This window comes from Gadus morhua, chromosome 7 (assembly GCF_902167405.1).
Source record: "Gadus morhua chromosome 7, gadMor3.0, whole genome shotgun sequence".
NCBI lineage: Eukaryota > Metazoa > Chordata > Actinopteri > Gadiformes > Gadidae > Gadus > Gadus morhua.
This window is the reverse complement of record NC_044054.1, coordinates 8,926,342-8,950,114: the sequence shown is the minus strand read 5'-3', so window position 1 is coordinate 8,950,114 and position 23,773 is coordinate 8,926,342. Positions and strand designations below refer to the sequence as shown.

General features: G+C 44.3%; 2 protein-coding genes across 6 annotated transcripts; one reads left to right on the top strand and one right to left on the bottom strand.

Annotated features, from left to right (window-relative positions):
* Positions 1 to 1,510: 1,510 nt before the first annotated feature.
* Positions 1,511 to 12,061, bottom strand: ccdc122 (coiled-coil domain containing 122). 3 transcript variants are annotated; one of them, XM_030360621.1, is made up of 6 exons: positions 11,923 to 12,061; positions 11,100 to 11,215; positions 10,021 to 10,419; positions 4,992 to 5,108; positions 4,068 to 4,141; positions 1,511 to 2,087 (listed from the first exon to the last, which is right to left on the bottom strand). In XM_030360621.1, exons 1-6 carry the CDS (start codon positions 11,951 to 11,953, stop codon positions 2,015 to 2,017), a joined length of 810 nt encoding a protein of 269 aa, XP_030216481.1. In that variant the 5' UTR covers positions 11,954 to 12,061; the 3' UTR covers positions 1,511 to 2,014. The 3 variants fall into 3 exon arrangements, with proteins under 3 accessions (XP_030216481.1, XP_030216483.1, XP_030216482.1); XM_030360623.1 differs by lacking the exon at positions 11,923 to 12,061 and adding an exon at positions 11,580 to 11,714; XM_030360622.1 differs by lacking the exon at positions 11,923 to 12,061 and adding an exon at positions 11,349 to 11,428.
* Positions 11,709 to 23,341, top strand: mtrf1 (mitochondrial translational release factor 1). 3 transcript variants are annotated; one of them, XM_030360618.1, is made up of 10 exons: positions 11,709 to 12,235; positions 13,004 to 13,101; positions 13,515 to 13,596; positions 17,788 to 17,895; positions 19,050 to 19,222; positions 19,988 to 20,105; positions 20,692 to 20,828; positions 21,122 to 21,220; positions 22,100 to 22,251; positions 22,468 to 23,341. In XM_030360618.1, exons 1-9 carry the CDS (start codon positions 11,836 to 11,838, stop codon positions 22,202 to 22,204), a joined length of 1,320 nt encoding a protein of 439 aa, XP_030216478.1. In that variant the 5' UTR covers positions 11,709 to 11,835; the 3' UTR covers positions 22,205 to 22,251; positions 22,468 to 23,341. The 3 variants fall into 3 exon arrangements, with proteins under 3 accessions (XP_030216478.1, XP_030216479.1, XP_030216476.1); XM_030360619.1 differs by having other exon boundaries at positions 13,004 to 13,062; positions 22,100 to 23,341; XM_030360616.1 differs by having other exon boundaries at positions 22,100 to 23,341.
* The last annotated feature ends 432 nt before the right edge of the window (positions 23,342 to 23,773 follow it).

The window sequence follows — 23,773 nt, the reverse complement described above, 5'->3', positions numbered from 1 at the left end:
ATTTTGAGATGCCGCTGGAATCCCCATGTTTATTTCTAGTGTAAAGCAAGCAAAAAAATAATTATTTTAAAATAAGCTTCTGGGCTATAAAAATAATATCCGGACCTTTAGCCTCGAATGAAACAGCCTAGTGACGCCACTGCTGTGTGGTACTGAACAATAGGTTTGTGTGTCCGTGTGTCCGTGTGTTTGTGTATGTCCATTTGTGCGTTTGTGTGTTGGCCTATTTCTATGTAGGCCCAAGTGTGTATTTCAGTGTGTTGTTTGTGTGTGTTTGTAAGCAGTGCGCGCAGACTTGTGTGTATTACTGAATGTATCACAGCTAGTGTGTTACAATGAGTTTTACTCAGACTTGCTCCAACCCTGACTACATTTAAATCAAGGTTACACATGTTTAAGTTCACCTACACTTTCTACTTAACTTTAATTTGATTTTAAACATTATTTTATTAAAATGTCTTCCATGCAATCTTTTTAATCATCTTCTCATGTGTCTTTCATCAATTCGTTCTTTTTTCAATTTTCTTAGTTGAAATCAACCTCAATAATTTGTCTGATTTCTTTTCTATGTCATTTTTGAACTTTTCTCGGTCGTGGCAGATTGTGCTTGGGAGTCCCGCCCCCTCACTAGTCCCTCCCCCTCGATTATCGCCCAAGAAGCTGTCGGCTCTTATCGCGTCAGCTGTTGCCCGGCGGAGCAGAAGCGGGAACACTGTGTGCCAGATAAACACGGCTGGCTCACCACCACCACCCGTTTTGAATTGTTTTAAATAGAGATGTCCGATATTATCGGCCCACCGATATTATCGGCCCGATATTAGCATAAAAATGTAATATCGGTCAATATCGGTATCGGATTTTTTTTTGCCTTAAAACCGATTTTTTTTTATTTTTATTTTTTATTTATTTTTTATTTATAGCTCAAATAAATGTTTTCAAAATTGTGCAGTACAGTGCACATTGTAATTGACTCATATTTGTGCATTTATTCAATTAAGGTTATTGAGTTTTAGTTAAAGAAACATACTGCTATGTTGCACATAGTTGTTCAGGTACAATGTTTTATCATTTGTGAAGTCAAGTTTGTTTGCCCTATTTGTTGTGGGCATTGTCAAGATTATCTCAGAGAGAGTGTAATCCAAACTGTTGTCTGAGACCATTAAAAAAATAAAAATAAACATGGCACTTTTCCCTTAAATTAAGTTGAAGTATTTTTCTTATTTTGCACAGACAATGTTAACATTTGGAAAGCCTTGTTGCATTCAAGAATGCATCCAGTGGGGCATCACAATAACATTAAGCATGTTGTGTTAATTCCACAACAGGAGATATGTAATGTTACCTAAATTAGGGTTGAGGAAAAATAAATAACCCAAATATAGACATCGGTATCGGCTGATATCGGAATCGAAAATTTAGAGTTGGACAATATCGCATATCGGATATCGGCAAAAAAGCCAATATCGGACATCCCTAGTTTTAAAGGATTGAACAAAACAAAGCTTTACAATTTCATTTTAAAATATATTTTCATTATAAGAAAAACAAACTGTTTGGTAACAAAAACCTGCTGCTGAGTGTTTCACAAAATTATGATATAGTTTATATTATTATATGTATTATATACATTATTAATTATAAGTTATTATTATTAACATGGTGTTAATAAAATATATTCTTTATTTGTGCTGAAATGAATCCCACCATTTACGCTAAGTTGATAATATAATGCATAATTTATAATAATAATAATAATGTAACCTTAGAAATTGGAGGAATATCTTTGTGAAAAACGCAGAACTCAGAACCAGTAAAGGAACGACTCAAAACAAACCAAACAACGTGTAAACTCAGAACCAGAAGGCCACTGCTGACCCCTGCTGGCCAAAGGAGGGACACGACAACGATGACGCTCCCAAACCGTCATTCCCAGTTTTGATCCTAATCCGAAGCAGCTTTCTCCTGACCTTTGACCTCTGACCAGTGACCTCTGACCCGAGCAGTCCTGGTGGAATCAGGATGAGTTCAGCTGTCTCCGGAGATCCAACACCTGCCTCTCCATGTGATTGACGTCGCCGGAAAGGTGTCTGCGTATCACAAACGCATTGGTCAAACAGGTGAGGGTTAAACCGTGTGGGGGTTTCACCTGTGTACTTTTATTTTGAAACACAGGGAAACCGTGTGCTTGAATATTCATCGCATGATTTATTACGAACAATAAAGGACTATTAAAAAATATATATATATCGATTTTTGTTTACATAATTATCAAATGAAAGGAATACTAAACTGATACAGAACCAGCGTTCTATCATTATAAAATCGCTATAATAATATTAAAAAAATAATAATCTCCCCTCAATCTAACCCAGTCTTCCCTTGGCCCAGCTGTCCTCCTTACATTTCTACTGACCTGACGTCAAATGACGCGTTTGGCGTCAGGTCAGTAGAACGTTGCTTGCCTGCTAGAAGGGCCGAGGACTACAAACCACTGGTTCCGGAAATTTGTAAGCCCACCAATAAGGAATGAGGGGTGCGGGAGCTCGCGGACGGGATGTAAACACAATGTCCGCCATGTTTCTTCACCGCTTAGCTAGAAGAGAACTCGACACAAACCTCCGACCATGGCAGAAGCAAATTTGCAATGGGAAACAGCCGAAGTGGAGACCCGTGTATTGATTCTCGGCCATGGTGGAGAAGGAATTGGGGGAACAAACGTTGGCTCTGACTCTCTGAAGTCCAGATTCAACTGCAACTTCAGATCCATGTGGAAGGACCAGAGACATTGGAGAACCCGACTCATTTGTTTATTAAAAATATCATCTAAAACGACTGCGTCGGGTTCTTCCAAATCAATCTGAAGTACACAGAACCGCGACATGGAGGTGAGAGGGATTGTAGCTGGGCTCCGGCGGGAGACAATCGCAGGCCACCATCCCTTTCTCCTCCATGTCGTGGTTCGCAGTTCCACATCAATCTGGAGTTGCAGTTCAATCTGGACCAGAGTCAAAGCCAACGATTCTTCCCGGAATTCCTTTTCCACCATGGCCGAGAATAAATTCACGGGTCTTATTTTGCAAACCCGCACCCAACCAGTCCTGCTTTATATTTATACCGTCACCCGACCCGCACCCGAAGGAAATTAGACACATTAGGGAGGGTTTTAGTTTACTCCTCTGCTCCTTAATAACATCTCCAGTACCACTCACAATCACAAAATCCGTGACCGACCCGCGTTGTTCAGGCGTCTGATCCGACCAGCACCCGTTTCCGAGACAGTACCTACATAATTTTTCCCCCGTTTCATCGAAATTGTGTATTTCACCCGTCGGGTACCCGAACCCGTGCAGGACTCTGGCAGAGATGCCCCCCACTACGACTCTTTACTTGTTGTGGAAGTACCAGAGACGTCCGAGAACTTAATTCACAATATCATCTGGAGGCGCACACAGCACCTCCAAACATAAACATTATATAATTTAGATATAGAGCTCCAGGAGTCCGCAAACGGCAACAATCACTTCTCCTCCATGTTACGTCCCTCAGGGAGTGATCGCTGATGGGCTGTTATGTTAATTCCCTCAGGAAGTGATTGCTGATTGGCTGTTATGCTACGTCCCTCAGGGAGTGAACGTTGATTGGTATTGTGGGAGTTGTCGTCTTCAATCCGCAAGCGCCAGAAATTCACTGTCTGCCTTTTCTCAGTCAAGGAGGCACAACATTCAAAACTCATCTTACTATTCGACTAAATATACGACCAACTTTCAATACAGATTCATGTCTCCACCGGGAAAGTATTTCTTTAAATACAAATTAGGTATTGATTTATAACCTTTTTTGAGCAAACGCCCCCCCCCCCCCCCCAGCAATATATTGTTGTTTCTCTTTCTTCTGACAAATGTACTTATTGTAAGTCGCTTTGGAAGAAAGCGTCTGCTGAACTCCCTACATGTTAATGTAACTGTATACTATGCAGTATTATGACCTGTAATTGTAATGTAAATGTATAGTATGTATTGTTATGACCAGTAAATGTTATTTAAATGTATTGTATGTAGTGTTATTACCTGTAGTAGGCCTGAGCCTTGTTCAGCTGACAGTGGAGACGTCTCACAATGGCCTCGTACCGTCTGTGTTGGATCTAGTGACGCATCGGAGACATGGTGACGCGCAACTCACGCTTAAGCGTCTATGGGACCGGCAATTCACTGTCTAACCCCTACCTGCTCCTTAATGACCTGTCTCTGTACAGTCTAACCCCTACCTGGTTCTTAAGTACATGCATCTGTTGTATTCACTGTCTAACCCCTACACCCCTACCTGCTCCTTAATGATCTGAATCTGTACAGTCTAACCCCTACCTGCTTCTTATGTATCGTTATTTACTGTCTAACCCCTACCTGCTCCTTAATGACCTATCTCTGTACTGTCTAACCCCTACCTGGTTCTTAAGTACATGCATCTGTTGTATTCACTGTCTAACCCCTACACCCCTACCTGCTCCTTAATGATCTGAATCTGTACAGTCTAACCCCCACCTGCTTCTTAAGTACATGTATCGTTATTTACTGTCTAACCCCTACCTTCTCCTTAATGACATGTCTCTGTACAGTCTAACCCCTACCTGCTTCTTAAGTACATGCATCTGTTGTATTCACTGTCTAACCCCTACACCCCTACCTGCTCCTTAATGATCTGAATCTGTACAGTCTAACCCCCACCTGCTTCTTAAGTACATGTATCGTTATTTACTGTCTAACCCCTACCTTCTCCTTAATGACATGTCTCTGTACAGTCTAACCCCTACCTGCTTCTTAAGTACATGCATCTGTTGTATTCACTGTCTAACCCCTACCGTCTCCTTAATGACATGTCTCTGTACTGTCTAACCCCTACCGGCTCTGTAATGGCCCGTCTGTGTATTCAATATCTAACCCCTACCTGCTCCTTAACCCCATGTATCTGCAGTGGTTGCAGCGAAGCTGATATACCTTTATCTCTTTCCTTATTTGGGTGTGGGTGTCGTTCTCCTGCCGGAGCTCCTCCCTCTTCTGGGCGGTGGCCTTCCTCAGAGCAACCAACTGCTGCTTCAGTTGGACCTGCCCCGTCTGTGAGCGCAGAACATGGTCAAATCACTTCATCACATGTATTTAATTACTTAAACACGTTTATTTAACCACTTAATCACATGTATTTAATCATGTGATCAAGTGATTGAGTATTTAATCACTCACTAATCCCTTAATAACATTTGTTTCACTTAATCACATGTACTCCATCACTTAATCACATGTACTAAATCATTGTCATATACATGTTATACATGTAATCATGTATTTTACCCCTTAATCCAGGGGTGTCCAAACTACAGCCCACGGCCCGCCCACTGTTTATCCCTCAGGGAGTGAACGCTGATTGGCTGTTATGTTTGGTCCCTCAGGGAGTGAACGTTGATTGGTATTGTGGGAGTTGTCGTCTTCAATCCGCAAGCGCCAGAAATTCACTGTCTGCCTTTTCTCAGTCAAGGAGGCACAACATTCAAAACTCATCTTACTATTCGACTAAATATACGACCAACTTTCAATACAGATTCATGTCTCCACCGGAGACATGAATTTTTGAGCAAACGCCCCCCCCCCCCCCAGCAATATATTGTTGTTTCTCTTTCTTCTGACAAATGTACTTATTGTAAAACTTGCACTAGGTATCCTGCTCGCCTTTGACAAAGTAGAAGCTCAGGCGCTTAGATTTGGAAAGTGGCCAGAACCAGAGACGTCGGAGAACCCGACACAGTCGTTTGTGATTCATAAAATCGTCTGGAGGCGCACACAACTTTTGGCCGTGATAATATGTATTATATGATAGAGATATCTATGTATCATATGATATCTAGATATAGAGCTCCAGGACTGTAACGCAAGTGTTGCACACTTTGTTATTTGGATAACCGTTCTGCTGTTGGTGTTATGGCGCATAACACGTCAGACTCTCGTCTCTGGTATTATAACGCGAAACGTAGTGGGGGTTATCTCAGCCATGGTTGAGAAGGAATTGGGGGAAAGAAACTTTGGCTTTGACTCCCTGAAGTACATGAACCACGACATGGAGGTGGCCCGCGTTGGTCTCCCGCTGCCGAGGCGGTGGTCCCTCGGCAGCGGGACTCGGGCGGGAGACAACACGGTCCACAATCGCGGGCAACAATCCCTTTCTCCTCCATGCCGTGGTTCAGTCTACTACAGATTGATGTGGATGTGGAAGAACCAGAGACGTCTGCGAACCCGTGTGTGATCCCTGTCTCTAGTGTTTTGTGTGCTTTGACCGGTAGTTGGTCTGCTAATAGGTCGGAATGAAGCGGCCACCGATTATTGACAGGATGGGTACTTTATTCTACAAGACTCGTTCGTTTCTTCACTAGACACAGACACACACACGCTACCGCACGCTCTCCTCGCTCGTCCACTCACTCGCTGACGACACTCACACACACACACACACTGCCATTCTCGCGCACACACATACGCTACTCGTAACACTGTGCCTCGTTATTGCGAATCAGACGTTCATGTTTTTTCCCATCTATTTGAAAGTTAGGCTATTAAACATGTTGCATTCTATACGGCCTGATAATGTCATTATTTAAGCTACATAGCGATAATAGGATATTTGACGGAATACGAAACGTATGCAGGTCACTTTGACCGGCACCGTTTTTTTCTAGCGAGAACGAGGGTTAGTGCTACCAAACTATTCAAATTACTATTATTTATTTGACATCAATATTTCCAAATACGTAAGCCTAAACCACAAAACTAGTTGAGGGGTTATGCCTACCTGCAAGCATCCTCCAACTGCAATCTTTGGTTATTTATTTATTAATTTTGCTTTACTTTAGTATTCTTTCTGTTCAGTGTTCCAAATTATTTGTTATTAAATGGTACATTAAGATAATTGTTATATAAGTGTTGTTTAAATAAAATGCTTTTTAAAAACGTCGTGGGATGTATCGAACCGTGGGCCAAAAATTGTTATACAAACCGAATCGTGAGTTGGTGTATCGTTACAGCGCTACTATGTATAATATGACATTATTTAGATATAGAGCACCAGGACTGTAATAATAACATCTTGTGGCAATCCGTCTCTGGCACAGCGCCCCTTGAGCCCAGGGGGCAGGTTGTGGAGGCGGTGTACCACAGAGTTTCAAATGATGGCGCCAGTAAGAGCATTGGTGTCAATCATTGAACTACGGAACGCCTGAGGAGCAGGTGGGGAAGCATGCTTTAAAAAGCATGCTTCCACACTCATTCAGGGCTCTCCTGGTTTGTGTGTGAGGAGAGACCAGTCTCCGTGGGTGATGTGGTTCCACCTGGAGGAACAAAACTGTGGATTCCTCCAAAGCTGGGTTTTGTTTGGTTTGATAGATACATAATTTATGTTTGAATAGAAGTATCATTTTGGCTTTAAGTAATCTCCAGTTCGTGTGCTGATTGGAAGGAGGCGGATCACTCACCAAGCCGGGTTACCACATATGGTGGAGGATGCGTGCAACTCGACCAATTTACGGACCATTTTTTAAGTGAACGCCCGACTTCCAATGGAGGCAGCTCGACCAAGTTTCAGGTTTTCCTTTTTAATGTGTTTTTTGTGGACGCCCGAACCCCGATGGGGTTCCCCCGAGCCCCAACGGAGCTGCAGCTGCCACCCAGAGAGAAACTGAACTCCTCCTCTTCCGAGAGGCGGTCCAACGGCTCGAGCAGGGGACCACGCTCAACGAGAAGACCAAACAGATCCAGGAAAGGCCCGAGGAGAAGGGCACCCTGAACGGGGAGATCCAGGACCTCAAGGACATGCTGGAGGTTAAGGAGCGCAAGGTCGATGACCTACAGAACAGGATGGAGAACCTGCAGGAACAGCTTCGGGACAAGGAGAAGCAGATGGGCAGCCTGAAATAGAGGGTCAAGTTGCTGCAGGTGGACACCTCCAACAGACACCGCCCTCACCACGTTGGAGGAACCCCTCACTGAGAAGGAGCGTATCATCCAGCGGTGGAAGGAGCAAAGTTTCCAGGATGACCAGGAGAAAGGTGAGGAGCTGGTGGCCACCAGGACTACCCTGGAGAGGATGAAGGTGGAGCACAAGATGGCCCTGGAGGAGACAGCCGCCAGACACAAGCCCCACAGCATGGACTGGTTCCGGGAGAGGGAGACGCTCAAGGCCCAGCTGTTCGGTTTGATGAAGGAGCTGGAAGAGAACCGGCAGGTCGCCCAACAGCTGACCTTCAACATTGGTCCCCAGCCCCAGCCAATTGAGACTCGTCAGGACAGACGGGGAGCAGCCCGTCTGGCATAGCGCCCCTTGAGGCTCAGGGGGCAGGTTGTGGAGGTGGTGTACCACAGATTTTCAACAGATGGCGCCAGTAAGAGCATTGATGCCAATCATTGAAATGCGGAGCACCTGAGGAGCAGGTGGGGAAGCATGCTTTAAAAAGCATGCTTCCACAATCATTCAGGGCTCTCCTGGTTCACCTGTGAGGAGAGACCAGTCTCCGTGGGTGACGTGATTTCACCCGGAGGAACAAGACTGTGGATTCCTCCAAAGCTGGGTTTTGTTTGGTTTGATAGTAATATAATTTATGTTTGAATAAAAGTGCCATTTTGGCTTTAAGCTTCAGTTCATGTGCTGATTGGAATGAGGCGGCTCACTCACCAAGCCGGGTTGCCCCAATCTGTGTGCCTCACCATTGCGATACATCCACTGTAAACAGAGCGCATAGTACCGTGGCCGCAAGCTGCTCAGGGCCACATCCCCACCCTCCTCCTTGACTCGCCTCTCTCCTCCTCATTTGCATTAAAGCTACAGACACTGAAATGGCGCATTTGGGGATAGCTCAATGTGCGACGGGCTCGTAGTGGCTGTAATTCTGCACCACGGCTGAATCGGGAACGTCTTAAAATACTGTGTTAGGGGCCCAATAATATCTATATTAAAGCATCCATAAAGTCGCACATGCCATGGGACCTTCTATATAAAAAAAAAGCTTTACAAGTAAAGTTAGAGTAAGATAGACAGGAAGGTATGGGAGAGAGAATGGAAAACATGCAGCAAAGAACCCGACCAGGCATCGAACCAGCTGCGTTAAGCAAGCCATTCTCTGAAAGGAATTCATGGTAGAGACAGCAAGTCAGTCTTATGTCCAGAAAACAAAAGCAAATTTCAAAACATGCGTTTATCATGCATAACTTGCCCCTTAGAATTCATTGACGAATTAGTGGCCCGCAAGTCAGTTTAAAAAATGTAAGTGGCCCTTGAGCCAAAAAGTTTGACATCCCCTGTCTTAATCCCTCATATTCAATACCTTAATCACATGTCATCGAGATGAATAGGCCTGTTTATAGTCCTCCGTAAAGTGCTGTACGTAGACACGGAGAGCCCTATCCGTAGCTTACGTGCGCATCCGATATTTTCTATCGACCGAGACGGCAAGGGCTGTGATTGGTCCTCTAACAAAATCATTTCCAGAATCACTTCTCCGGTTTGACTTTGCACCTTATTTACTTTTTACATTGTTTACTTTGCACAGTAAGGACCATTAAAACACCAAATAAGATTCGAAAAGCTTTGGAAGTTTATTTACAACACTATTTAAATGGTTTGTAGTCAACATATAAGATTGACCGGGCGTCGAATTGCATTGCGTATCCAACATCCCGACGGAGAACTTCAAATGCTCGAGGGGTCTCCGTAGTTACGCCTCGTGCCCACTGCATCCGTCCGTTGACGGACAACTTTTTTGGCAGCGACGGATCCATCATCCAATCAGATCGCATATGCAAATTTAAACACTGTGGCACTACTTGGGCTCTGACGACCCTGGAAAGCTCCCCTATCCGTCAGCCACGCCTTCCGACGTCCTTTGACGGACGGTGCAGTGGGCACGAGGCGTTATGGAGTCCGATTACGGATTAGGAGTCGGAGTATACTTTGTCCTGAACCCAAACCTTCCCCCTTTCCCTCTACTACCTTGGCCTCCTGCACGGCCCTCCCGTTGGGGTCCTCCAGGTCTCTCCTCTGCTTCTCCCTCTTCTCCCTCAGCTCCCTGACCCTCCTCCTCTGCTCCTCCAGCGCCTGGTGGCTCTCTCGCTTGCTCTCGGCGAGCGCCACCGCCACCCGGTGCTCCTTCATCTTCACGCGATGCACGTCAATCCCGGCTAGCGCTAAGCGGGCGCGCTCCCGTTCCTCGTCCACGCGGAGCCGCAGCGCCGACGTGTGGCTGTTTGCGGTACTGCAGCTCGACCACAGCGCCTCGGAGCGCCGCTGGCACTGGTGGAGGTCCTCGTCCAGGATGAGGGTCCGACGTGTGGCAGCTCGTAGCTCCAGGGCGGAGTGCTCGCTGCGCGTATCGGCATTGTGCAGAACGGCCTGGAGGAGAAGGAGGATGGAGATGGAGGGTCTTCTCTGTCGTTGGTTCCACACATCGGCTTTTTGTTTTGCAACACACACAGTCAGTCAGTGACTGACTGACGCACTCACACAAGCACTAACTCACTCACACACACACACACACACACACACACACACACACACGGAATCACACATACAGGCTGTACTTGCCTGTACTTGATTCAATATTAGTAGATGTGTATATAGAAAGTTCCCTTTCTCTCTCTTTGGTCTATACGTCAGTCAGTCAGTCGGTCTCTCTCTCTCTCTCCCCCTCTCTCTCTATATAATAATAAAATATTCCAGAGAAAATAAGAGAAGTGGTTCCCTGTTCAAATGGGGGCCTTCAAAAGGCCCACATTTTATGTTTTTAAACATCAATAGCGCTGGGATATGGGCGTGACATAAAAATAATAATACCTACAATAACAATAGGTAATATCCACTGATAACAATATACATTCAACTAACTCTGTGATTTTGATTTAAGCGGAAATGGCAAAGAGGCCATGTTTGTATTGTTGAACTTATCTTCAAACCCATAAGACCTTATAAGGTGTTGTCCAGTATGTGGAGAAGAAACTATTTATAACTGGTGTTAGCTTGAAACATGTGGTCAAGATGAAGCACAGACTTAAATAAAGTATATCACAGGTTACCTGAAGAGAGCTGAGCTGGTCTAGTTTCTCCTGCAGGGCCGCCATATTGGCATAGCCTTGGTGGCTGACCTCCTCTACCGCTTTGGTCAAAGAAAAAACAGCCATCTCCTTGTCTTCTGTGGATTAAATTAACAGTTTACACGATTTAGTTCACATTTCACACGGTTTGGCTCACATTTCACAACATGTCGTTCAGTTTTGCCCCAATAAAGGTTCCGGTCAGTCATTTTTTCATACTTAAAGTCTAACTTTTTTTATTTGGCGTTAAACCCGAAATAGTTGAAACGAGAGAAAGTGCAGCTTGTCGATGCTCGAATGTTCTGTAGAGATACGCGAACTATCAGAACTTATCAGAACAACCGTTAATTTCTTGAGCCGTCACGTGACCACAATTCCTGCGCGTGTTTGCTTATTTAAATAAAACGGAAAGTAATGGCATGAAACGGGATGCAATCAATAATTATGAATAAATAATAATACCTTTTTTCCATGACAAGTAATGCGATAACAACACTCGAGTTATTATCGTCAAAAGTCAAGACAAGCGAAAGCAACTACATTACCCAGAGGGCTGTCGTTTACAAAGCGCGCATGCGCGTTTATTACGTCACTTCCGGATATCGTCTCACAACACAGGTTCAACGTCGCATCCAGCACCACAACCACAAAAGTCCATATCCGTCCGTTATGTCCATAACATGTAGCCTATTTATATATATGTCCTTCACATAGCTCCATGGCTATCCACATACGGTCGCTGACCCGTCGCTGGGTCGGACTGTCTACTCTGTGGAAGGAACCAACTTCGAAGGAACCAACTTACCGAAGGGGTGTTTCACCGTGGAGGAGGTCATTCACAACGAGACACGGGGGGGTACTATCCACGTGGGGTCAATCGCGTCCCCTGCACACTGACCTGGGGGACCTGTACGGGAACCCATCGGTGCAGATGCACGTTGAGCGGTTGATGGAGGAGCACGCGGTTTTGGCCAATCAGCTGCAGGAGTCGTGCCTCAGCGACGCAGAGAGGCGGGGCCTCAACAAGAGACAGTTCGACCTGAGGCCCCTTGTTGAGCTGCATGAGAAGATCCGAGGGGCCCTCACAGACCTGGAAGACGTGTTGTCTCTGATGCATGGTGAGTGAGCGTGTGTGTGCGTGCGTGTGTCATACCAATCTGACCTTTAAAATTGGCTGACATTTTTAAATATATATATATTTGTTTTTGAATTCTTTAACATTCTATATATTTTTTTGAAAATAACCCTTTTCTCATTTTGTTTTTGTTTTAAAAAAAACTTCTTTTTTTAAAAAACACCTCTACCCCAATTTCGTTGCACTTTGTGCAATGACAATAAAGAGATTCTGATTCTGTATCGGGGATGTGTTTAAAGGGTGTGTGTATGTGATGTGTTTATAAGATGAATTGTTTGTCTGTGTGTGTGTTCATAAGATGTTTTGTATGTGCGTATTATGTTTATAAGATGTCTTATGTGTGTTTGATGTGTTTATAAGATGTTTGTTTGATATTTTTAAAAGAGATGGGTGTGTGATGTGTTTATAAGATGTTGTGGATGATGTGTTGTGTGTGTGTGTGTGTGTGTGTGTGATGTTTACAAGATGTCTTGTGTCTGTGTTGGTGTGTGCTATGTTTATAAGATGTTTTGTGTGTGTGTGTGTGTGTGTGCGATGTGTTTATAACATTTATTGTAAGAACAGCTTTATTTTACCCATGATTCTGTGGTGCCGGTGTTTACTTCAGGCACAGTGGGTAGGGCTGATGAAGATGTTGTGTTTGTGTGTGTGTTTATAAGATGTAGTGTGTGTGTGTGAAGTGTTTATATACGTGTGTTTGCGTTCGTGTGTGCGATTTTTTATAATATGTCTTGTGTTATATTTCCTGTAGGCATGGTGGGTACGACTGAGGAAGACCTTCAGATGACCCAGCTGCTGAAAGACGAAGAGGTGCAGATCTCTAACCGGATCGACGCCTTAAAAAGAGACGTGCGTCTTTCCGAATTTCCGTCGCAATACCGTCACCTGATCGGAACGCTCAGTGAACGTTAAAGATCCCATTGCACGCTTTTTTAGGGTTAATAATTGCATGGACTACTAGAATAAGGTTACATGCCTGTATGTTTGAAATACCCCTTATTATTCTCACAGTGTTTATTTCTGCAAACCCAATTCAGCGTCTATCAAAAGCGGTATGTTTTTATCATGTTGCTTTAAGGCCCGCCTCCCCAGTAGCCCCTTCTGCTGTGATTGGTCAGCAAACCCACTGCACACTACGACACTGCACTGTTTCACGCACTTATTGAGGTGCGTTCTCTCCGGGCGCGAAACTCCCCCCGGCTCAGACATCGATTGTTATAGCTCAGCAGACGTAAAACGTTAATTTCTATTTTTTTCTCCAGTTGATCACAGGGCTCCTGCCATGTGACCCGCTGGACTCCAGTGATGTCATCTTAGAAGTGGTGGCTGGCCGCACCACAGGGGGTAAGGGTTACGTTCTTCGTTAGGGCGGTGCAATGAATTTAACTAGAGTTTTCTCAACCTCTAGTTGTAATTAAACCCATACCAATTATGTGGGAACCCCAGTCAATCATGTGCAATTTCTGAGCGCATAATATAAGAACATTTTGCCTATAATATTACAACGTAGAACATTTGTTCATCCCAAATGACTCTTAAAAGCAGTGCCACCATTTAAATATTTTTTAACCATTCAGCGAACAAAAGGCAACAGGCTGATTATCATTTAGGGGGCCACTCAATGACCTGCAGCAGCGTCATCAACACTCCCACTGAAGTGAATTGAGAAATGCCAACTTTCTACTCCCCATTCACATATAAGGTGCATTTCCTACGGAGAAAATACTACCTCAGGGGTAGTACTATTCAGGAGATTTTCAGGGTACAAATGTCAGGATATATTGTTCACACATACGGCCCATCAGGAGAATATCAGGACTTACACGTGTGTCTGAAATCAGCTAGTGTGTCAGCATTTGAAAACATGATAAAGTTAGTCAATTTATGTTAACAGTGGTAATTGTTCAATGGAAAGTGTGATATACTATGCATGCAAATCAATTATTAAATAGCTTTTACTGTTATTCGGAGCTGAAAAGTGTATTGACATTTTAAAAAGCATGGCAACTGCTATTGGTTAGTTGAAAATAATAAAAATCATTGAGATTAAACATCTCTTCCAGCGTTCTGGCCAAGACAGGCAGCAGTAGCCTACAGTCACACATAGCATACACACAAAACATAAGAAGTGTAGTCTTGTGGTGGACTCAATAGACATAATTCACCATACTGTGTTATTGACATGTTTTCGTTCTATGTTATAGGGACTGTATTTGAGTTTCCATCTAAAAGGTGATGCAAATCTTTAGAAAGTTCGCAAAAAAGTAATTCAAATTACGTGCGTTTCCATCAAGTGGTTGGAGCGGGTAACTACCCTAGTTCTGTCTGGAGGTGGCGCTGTAGGCAAAAAATGTATGCCCGACAAGTGACTGTAATAAATTAATTAATTAATTAATTAAATGTATTATTATTATTATTATAATAAATGGTAGAAATAGAAATGCTGTAACAAATGTAACCAAAAGCGGTTAGTCCGCCAATAGAGAAGAGTAACAACAAACAACAAACATGGAGAGAGGAATTCAGCAGCAATTGGTTTCCCTTGGGCAAGTCATAACTCTTCTTTGAGGGAAATTATCATTGGCTATTTTAACTTCATCCGTAGACGAAGAAATAGAGAAATTACAATGTACACAGCGGTAGCAAGGGAAATACGAGGACGACGTCCAGTGCCTTATGTATGGGAGAGCACAAGGGTGATGACGTTACACGTCGATGTCGGCAGGGTTGCTATGGCCGGTCGTTATGCGGAAATCGGAAAGACTGTCAGTCCTGTGTGTTCAAAGTTCGCTACGTCACAGCTGTTTCGAAAAGTGTGTTTCCATCTCCCATTTTGCGAATTTACTCTCTTTCGCATTTCTCAAAAACCACCTCAAGCGAGCGGATAAACTTTTTTGCGAATTAGAGGATTTTTATGCGAATTTTGGTGTTTCCATCACCGTTTACTGATTTGATACTTCAAAGTTCGCATAAAACCAGGGGGATGGAAACGCACCTACTGTCTCTTTAAGATCACGTGACTTATTTGACGTTATGCTGGTCGGTGCGATGTTTGAATTTAACAGGTTTTATATGACAAAATGAACGACCTGCCGTTGCATGTCGAGGTGAGAAATTGTCTCTTCCCTTCTTTTATCGCAATTTCTACAGTCTATAGAAAGAACGTCTTACCTGGGAGAGTTTGTCGACGGCGGAGCCGTTATGTTTAAAAACATAACGTCTTACCTGGGCGAGTGTCGCTGCGGTGTGTGCGCGTGCATGTGTATTCTTACCTGCGCGTGTGTCGATGGTGTAGCCATTATGTTTAAAAACATAACGTCTTAACTTGGCGGGTGTCAGGTGTGTGCGCGTGCGTGTGTGTTCTAACCTAGGCATTTGTCGATGGCGAAGCCGTTATGTTTAAGGGCGAGTGTCACTGCGGTGTGTGCGCGTGCGTGTGGTTTCCTACCTTTGCGTGTGTCGATGGCGGAGCCATTACGTTTCAAAACATAAAGTCTTAGCTCGGCGAGTATGTCGCTGCCTTTGTCTTGACGTACGGTGTGTGCACGTGGGTGTGTGCGTGCGTTCGAGTGTGTGCGCTTACATGTATGTGTCGCAGCCTTTGTCTTGAAGTGCGGTGTGTGTTTGTGTGTGTGTGTGCGTGTATGTGTGTTTCCATGTACTGTATGTAATCCACACACCTGAGTAAAGCATATAAACGGAGAGGAGAGCTCCGTCTTCTCTTTAGAAGCAAATGTTATTTTGCACTACGGACGTTTCATATCCAGGTCAATTCACGCTGTGAGTAAAGCATATAAACGGAGAGGAACTTCTGTAAAGTTGGAAATAAGTTGGCAGATTCTGAGTTTGCGGTACAATAGATCATCAGTGAAACATCGTTTCGACACAATTGAGTGTAGTAACGTAGAGAACCAGCTACAACATTGTTTTCATCCAAGCGAGCCGTCTTTAGCAAATGGTGAATTGAATTGGCTTCTATGAGCTGTCGGCTTTCAGCCGCGAGCTTAGGGACCGTCTGCAAAGTGCAAAACTGAAAACGACCACAATGGTAAAAATTCAATTAAATTCAACCTTTTAGTTTTGAAAAATATATCTTCGTATTTTTGAGAATTTTTTATTTAGCAACAATTTCAATAGCATCGCCATTATTGACTCTAGATCCCCAAAAAGTTTTCCATATAGGCATGGGCTCTTTATGGTCTTACTGCAACCTTAAGTATTGAAAAATATATCTACTCATTTTTAAGGAATTTCCTTTTAGCAAAGATGTCAATCTAATTTTATTTTTTGCATAAAATAATGGTTTTAAAGATTATACTCGTAATGTGTTCAATCTCTCCATATTTCCCCTGCTCATTACTGTGCACAAATGTACTGTACGTACTAGGGCCCGACCGATATTGATTTTTGAGTGCCGATGCCGATTATTTTCAGAGAAAAATTACGATTATGATTTAATCGGCCGATTAAAAAACAACAAAAAACAACAACATATAAAACGTAGTTTTTGATACCTTAAATATACTTTAAACACTTTTGACGAATATGTGAATAGAATGCAGAACCTTTGAGTGTTTTAGAATACATTTACAGTCAAAAATTAGTGTAATGTAAAATGTAAAATAAATAAATAACTCCCAATGTGCTGCGCTCGTGAGCAGTGACTAACACGTGCGTGCTGAGCAGTATGGTCTCACTGTTAGAGTCTACAGTATAACAAATTAACATGGCCTGGGACCTAAAGAAAAACAGGCACAACATGCTCAAACAACGCGTCTTGTGTACATTGGTGAGGTGAGCGCGCAGCTGCCTGAGCGAGCGTGCTTTCATGTTGTACGGTAAAATTCAATCTCCTCTTTTTTACTCTAGCTAAAGTTGTTAGTTAGCAAGGCGAGTAGGGGCGCAATCTGCAGGATACTAAGCACAATAACATTAAAAAAAAAAAAGAAAAAAAAAATCGGTTGTAATCGGCGTCTTTTTGGCAGATGCTGATTATTTTCAAAAAGGCTATAATCGGCCGATTAAATCGGCAGGCCGATGAATCGGTCAGGCCCTAGTACGTACACCTTTCTGTTGCTGGCAGACACATAGAAATCTCCCTGCAGGGTGCACTTTGCAAGCACACAAAAAAATTGCAAGCGGGAAAAAAACATTTCACCTCCGCTGCTGCAACTCCATCCTAGGAGAAACACTGGGGCGCTTGTGTGCAGTGTGTGTATGCGGTGTGCATGTGCGTGCTTGCACTGTATGTATGCGTTCGGGCGTGCTGTGTGATTTGCAGGCTGCTTGGCACATGAGCAACCTCAGTTACTGGTGCGACAGGCCTGCTATTATAGTAGTACTATTTTGATCGTGATTTCTATTTTTGTGTCAAACGATCTCCAAACTAATATAATCGAGTTGAAAACTTATTTTTGTTGGAAACATATTTGTAAATTATTTTCCATTTCAACATTTTCTATTTGAAAATGCAATGCATTATTGGTAATAATAATACACACTCAAATGAATATTTTGGTTGTGCATTCACACCAGGGGACATCTGCCAGCAGTTCACCAGAGAGATGTTTGACCTTTACCAGGGCTACGCCCTATATAGGAACTGGGCCTTTGACCTCCTGAACTACACCCATGCGGAGCACGGTAAGACGCCCACCCCTAGCCCCCCCGCTCTGCCCACCCGCCAGACAAGGGGCACTTTTATGTACAAAATAAAAGTATGGAAAGTTTTTAGCCTAAACACTTCTGTTTTGGGACTCTGTCTCTCTCTGTCTCTGTCTGTCAGTCTGTCTCTGACTCTCTCTGACTCTGTCTCTGTCTCTCAGCATTTAAAAGCTAAAGTATTGGTTGAAATGGAGTTAAAATGAACATTGTGATATCTGACTTTATTTAAAGCACCAACACATTTTTCTTGCCAGTTCACACCTTCAAGCCCTTTTTCTCAGTTTCCCCCTAGTTAGATGAGTTAGTATTCACCAGATCTCGAGTATTTTCAGTAGTATATTTATTTTAAACATGTTTATAAGATGTGTGTGTGAGTTTGATTTGTTTATAAGGTGTGTGTGTGTGTGTGTGTGTGTGTGTGTGTGTGTGTGTGTGTGTGTGTGTGTGTGTGTGTGTGTGTGTGTGTGTGTGTGTGTGTGTGTGTGTCTGATGTGTGTTATAAGATTTTCTGTCTACGTGTGTGATGTTATTAATAAGATGTCTTGCGTGTGTGATGGGTTTTATAAGATGTGTGTGTGTGTTTGATTTGTTTATTAGGTATTTGTGTGTTTGTGTGATGTGTTTTATAAGATTTTCTGTGTGCGTGTGTGATGTAATTAATAAGATGTTGTGTGTGTGATGTGTTTTATAAGATGTGTGTGTGTTTGATTTGTTTATAAGGTGTGTGTGTGTGTGTGTGTGTGTGTGTGTGTGTGTGTGTGTGTGTGTGTGTGTGTGTGTGTGTGTGTGTGTGTGTGTGTGTGTGTGTGTGTGTGTGTGTGTGTGTGTGTGTGTGATATGTTTTATAAGATATCCTGTGTGTGTGTGATGTGTTTTATAAGATGTGTGTGTGTGTTTGATTTGTTTATAAGGTGTGTGTATGTGTGTGTGTGTGTGATATGTTTTATAAGATATCCTGTGTGTGTGATGTGTTTGATAAGATGTGTGTGTGTGTTTCATGTGTTTAGAAGATGTCTCGTGTGTGTGATATGTTTTATAAGATGTATGTGTGTGTGATGTGTTTATAAGATGTCTAGTATGTTTATTATATTTCTGTTAAACTAACCCCCCCCCTCCCCCCTCCCCCACCTCAGGGGGTCTCCACCACGCGGTGGTCCAGATCCGGGGGGACGAGGTCTACCGGCACCTGAAGAACGAGGGGGGCACCCACAGGGTGCAGAGGATCCCCGAGGTTGGCCTCTCGTCCCGCATGCAGCGCATCCACACGGGCACCATGGCCGTCATCGTGCTGCCCCAGCCCTTGGAGGTACGAGACCCCCTGTGGGGGTCCCCTGGAGGACCCCCCTCTGATCGGCTGGGTGTTAAAGGTCCCAGGGCATGCTGCTTTATGGAGGCTTACTTATAGGTGTTAGTTGGCCCCTAATATAGTACTTGAAGACGTTAAGGAAATTCAGCCGTGATGCAGAATTACAGGCCCTACAGGGCGGTCCCACAATGAGCCCTCCACAAACGGGCCGGTTTTAGAGATGGGTAAAGGAGGAGGGTGGGGGTGTGGCCCTGAGCAGCTTGCAGCCACGGTACCATGCGCTCTGTCTACAGTGGATGTATCACAATGGTGAGGAGCACACAGCCTTGGGCCGTGTTCTGTAAATATCCTAGAACACTCCGGGTGCTCCGGCAGGAGTCCTGGAGCTCTATATCTGAATAATATCATATTATACATAGATATCTAGATCATATGATATATATTATCACGGCCAAAAGCTGTGTGCGCCTCCAGACGATATTATGAATCTTAAACGACCGCGCGTTTGGAATTTAAGGCTGTGCAATAGTCACAATAAAATATATTAAAATGACATTTGAAATAATTGAAAGGAACCAATGAAAGCGAAGGTGAACATATACGCTTTTAACCTTGACTTAAATGTAGTCAGGGTGGGAGCGAGTCTTATGAACACAGACAGAGTGGACTCTCTCACTTGTGATGTCACTATCAGAGCTTTAAAGCACAGGCAAAGGGCTGGTAAACCTACGGGCCCCTTTAAGCCTGCGGTTGTGTTTCTTCCAGTTCCAGCTGAGCATCGACCCAAGGGACCTCCGCGTGGACACCTTCCGCTCTAGCGGCGCCGGCGGCCAGAGCGTCAACACCACGGACAGCGCCGTGCGGATCGTGCACCTCCCCTCCGGTGAGACACACACACACACACACGAGCAAACACACACACACACACGAGCAAACACACGCACACACACACAAGTAAACTCACGCACACACACACGAGCAAACACACGCACACACACGAGCAAACACACACACACACACGAGTAAACTCACGCACACTCACACACACACACGAGCAAACACACAGGAGTAAACTCACACGCGCAAACACACACACACACACACGCACACGAGCAAACACACAAACACACACGCACACGCGCAAAACAGCAGCAATCTAACACAAGCAAACACACACACACACACACACATACCTCCCATCCGGTGAGACGCCACCATAGGTCGACGAGAGGGAATCGATGCTGCGTAACCACGACGACCGATTTCAAAAGAGTCTTGGCTCTGTCTGTTTTTTCCAAGTTTATCGATTTCATCGGTTACCGCTTTCCCCGGTAACCGTTCTTCCACAGTAACCGTTCTTCCCCGGTAACCGTTATTCCCCGGTAACCGTTCTTCCACAGTAACCGTTTTTCCCTGTGTACCGTTTTTCCACGGTTACCATTTTCCAAGATTACAGTTTTTTCCGACAGGCACGGTGGTGGAATGCCAGCAGTCGCGCTCCCAGCTGCAGAACCGTGACACGGCCATGGCCATGCTGAGGGCCCGCCTGCACCAAAGCATCATGGGTAAAGAGACTGAGGAGAGGCACCGCGCACGCAGGAAACAGGTGGGAGGAGTTAAACCACACACACACACACACACACACACACACACACACGCACACGCACACACAGACACTCGAGCAAACACACACACTCGAACACACACACACACACACACACAATCGAGCAAACACACACCAACAATCGTACTTGAGCACGGTACAGATTGGCTAGTGTGAGTGTGCACTGAAAGACAAAGATTATAAAAAAGATCCAATTAATTAATAAATAAAAACGAACAAATGAACTCTAAAGCGCTCAAAAGTTTTTTTGAATCTTTTCCCTTGTTCCATCACAGGTGGGCACGCGCGCCCAGTCGGAGAGGATCCGGTCCTACAACTTCAGCCAGGACCGGGTCACGGACCACAGGACGGGCCACGTCAGCCGGGACCTCAAGGTGAGACCGGCAGAGAGGGTTGGTTCCAGTTGGCTTCTCCAAATCCTAATTTTTTGCCCCAAATTAAGCCCTGTAAATGCCCTGTGTATTTGTGCTACTTTTGTGTTTATTTCATTGCTGTTCGTTCGCTGTCTGCTTACATTTTTCTCAATATTAAAAATAATAAACCTATGCATCTTAAAATGAAGGTTTAAAATCGCCGGCCGGTCCTCCAGATTGTTCATGTAGGTTGGGAACCCCTGTTATAAGCCAGGGGTGCCCAACCTGTGGTCCGTGGTCCCCAGGGGGCTGGGGGCAACACCGAGGTGGTCCGCCAAACACTTTGAAGAAGAATGCAGTTTGAATATTGAATTACCCTCTGTTTAAAAGTATATAAGTAGGCATTATCTTGATTGAAATCTAAATGTGTTTCTGTATCACTATGAAACGGGTTGGAAGTATTCAGGTAGAAAAGTTCCAGAATTCCAATGGCATCTTAGAGTACAAATGCTAGTACGCATCACACGCTTATTCTGGGTTTCTATTATGAGGGAGTCCTTGGAAAATGTTCTCTCCTGTAAAAAAAAAAGTGGACAGGGGGGAGTAGTTGTGCAGCACTCTCCTACGTCCTCATCCACGGATTAGGTGCCCGTGAGCAAGGCACCTGAAACCCCCGCCTGCTCCGGGAGTGCCGGTGTGCCCCCGTGTGGGTGGACCTCTGATAAGGTCACTCCCCAGTGTGTGTGTGTTCACCGGCTCCCAGATGGGTCAAAAGCAGAGAAAGAATTTCCCCCCAAAAAGGGACAATAAAGGATAACTTAACTTAACTTAAGGGGTCCCCGGCCTGGAGAACGTTGAGAACCCCTGTTCTGAGCGAGCCGGTCTGTTGTGATCCTCCAGGAGTTCATGAAGGGAGGTGAGGCGCTGGACGAGCTGGTGCTGGACGTCCTGGAGAACGGGGAGAGAGAAGCGCTGCTGGACCTGGTGGAGCGAGGGGCGGTGTAGAGCCGCCACTGGGAACACTGGACAGACTGGGAACTACAGCCAAGCAGGTGACTGTGGGAAGAGATTGGGGACTGTGTGTGTGTGTGTGTGTGTGTGTGTGTGTGTGTGTGTGTGTGTGTGTGTGTGTGTGTGTGTGTGTGTGTGTGTGTGTGTGTGTGTGTGTGTGTGTGTGTGTGTGTGTGTGTGTGTGTGTGTGTGTGTGTGTGTGTGTGTGTGTGTGTGGACACGCCATTGGATAAACCAATGTGATCTGATTGGATCAGGCCAGGACTTCCAACTCTGATCTGATTGGACGAGGACTACCAAACTCTGATCTGATTGGACCAGGACTACCAAACTCTGATCTGATTGGACCAGGACTACCAAACTCTGATCTGATTTGAGTAGGACTACCAACTCTGATCTGATTGGACCAGGACTATCAACTCGGATCTTATTGGAGCAGGAATTCAAACTCTGATCTGATTGGAGCAGGAATTCAAACTTTGATCTGATTGGACCAGACTAAAACTCTGATCTGATTGGACCACGACTAACAAACTCTGATCTGATGTGACGAGGACTTCATACTCTGATCTGATTGGACCAGGCCAGGACCTCCAACTCTGATCTGATTAGACCAGGAGTTCCAACTCTCAGCTGATTGGAAAGGACCGGGACTACAAACTCTGATCTGATTGGATCAGACTAGTAACAATGTATGACCTCATTCTTGTCAATGAATCCGACATTATTGTAAGTTACAGAAACTATTGTGTGTTCAATCATCCAGCTCCTTGAATTATACTGAATGAAAAGCATCAATGCAAGCTCAGCCCACGTGTTGATTTGACTAAAGGAAAAAAAGCTGATGTTAGAGTAACGGATGTATGTTAATACTGTATAGAAGTTTGGGGTCACCCAGACAATTTCATGCTCTTCATGAACACTCCCTTTTATTCAACCGTTTTCAGCTGTGACAACATAATGGACAAAGGTTTTCTAATCATGTAATATCCTTTTAACACAATTAAACAATGTAGCATTAGAACACAGGAGTGATGGTGTCTTGAAATGGGCCTCTGTACACCTCTGTAGATATTCCATGAAAAATCTGATGTTTTAAGCTAGAATAATAATTTACTACATTAAAAGGAAGACTGTTTCTGATTAATTAAATTATACTCATTGAGGAAAAAAATGTGCTTTTCTTTAAAAAACAAGGACAATTCTAAGTGACCCCAAACTTTTCAACGGTAGAGAAGAGGTACATAGCTCTCGGAATCCATATTCATGTTTCACTTTGAAATCTTTACTTGATTTGAAAATAGTCTATTTACTTGATGGCGAGCGTTGTGCAATTAACCAGGAAACATGGCAGTTTAAAGGGCCCCTATTTTAGTAGCACGAGTGGTGCTGATTCCCCATTAAAGGGGTGATATTATACCACCAGCCGTTAGCGTGATTAGCCGTTACAAGCCGTTTGAAAATCTGCCTTGTCCTGGGTTTTAGTGACATCACAAGTGGGAGCTTCCCCTAGATGTATGACGATAGATCAGTCTACCAGCCTGTCCAGCGGACTGTAGCAAA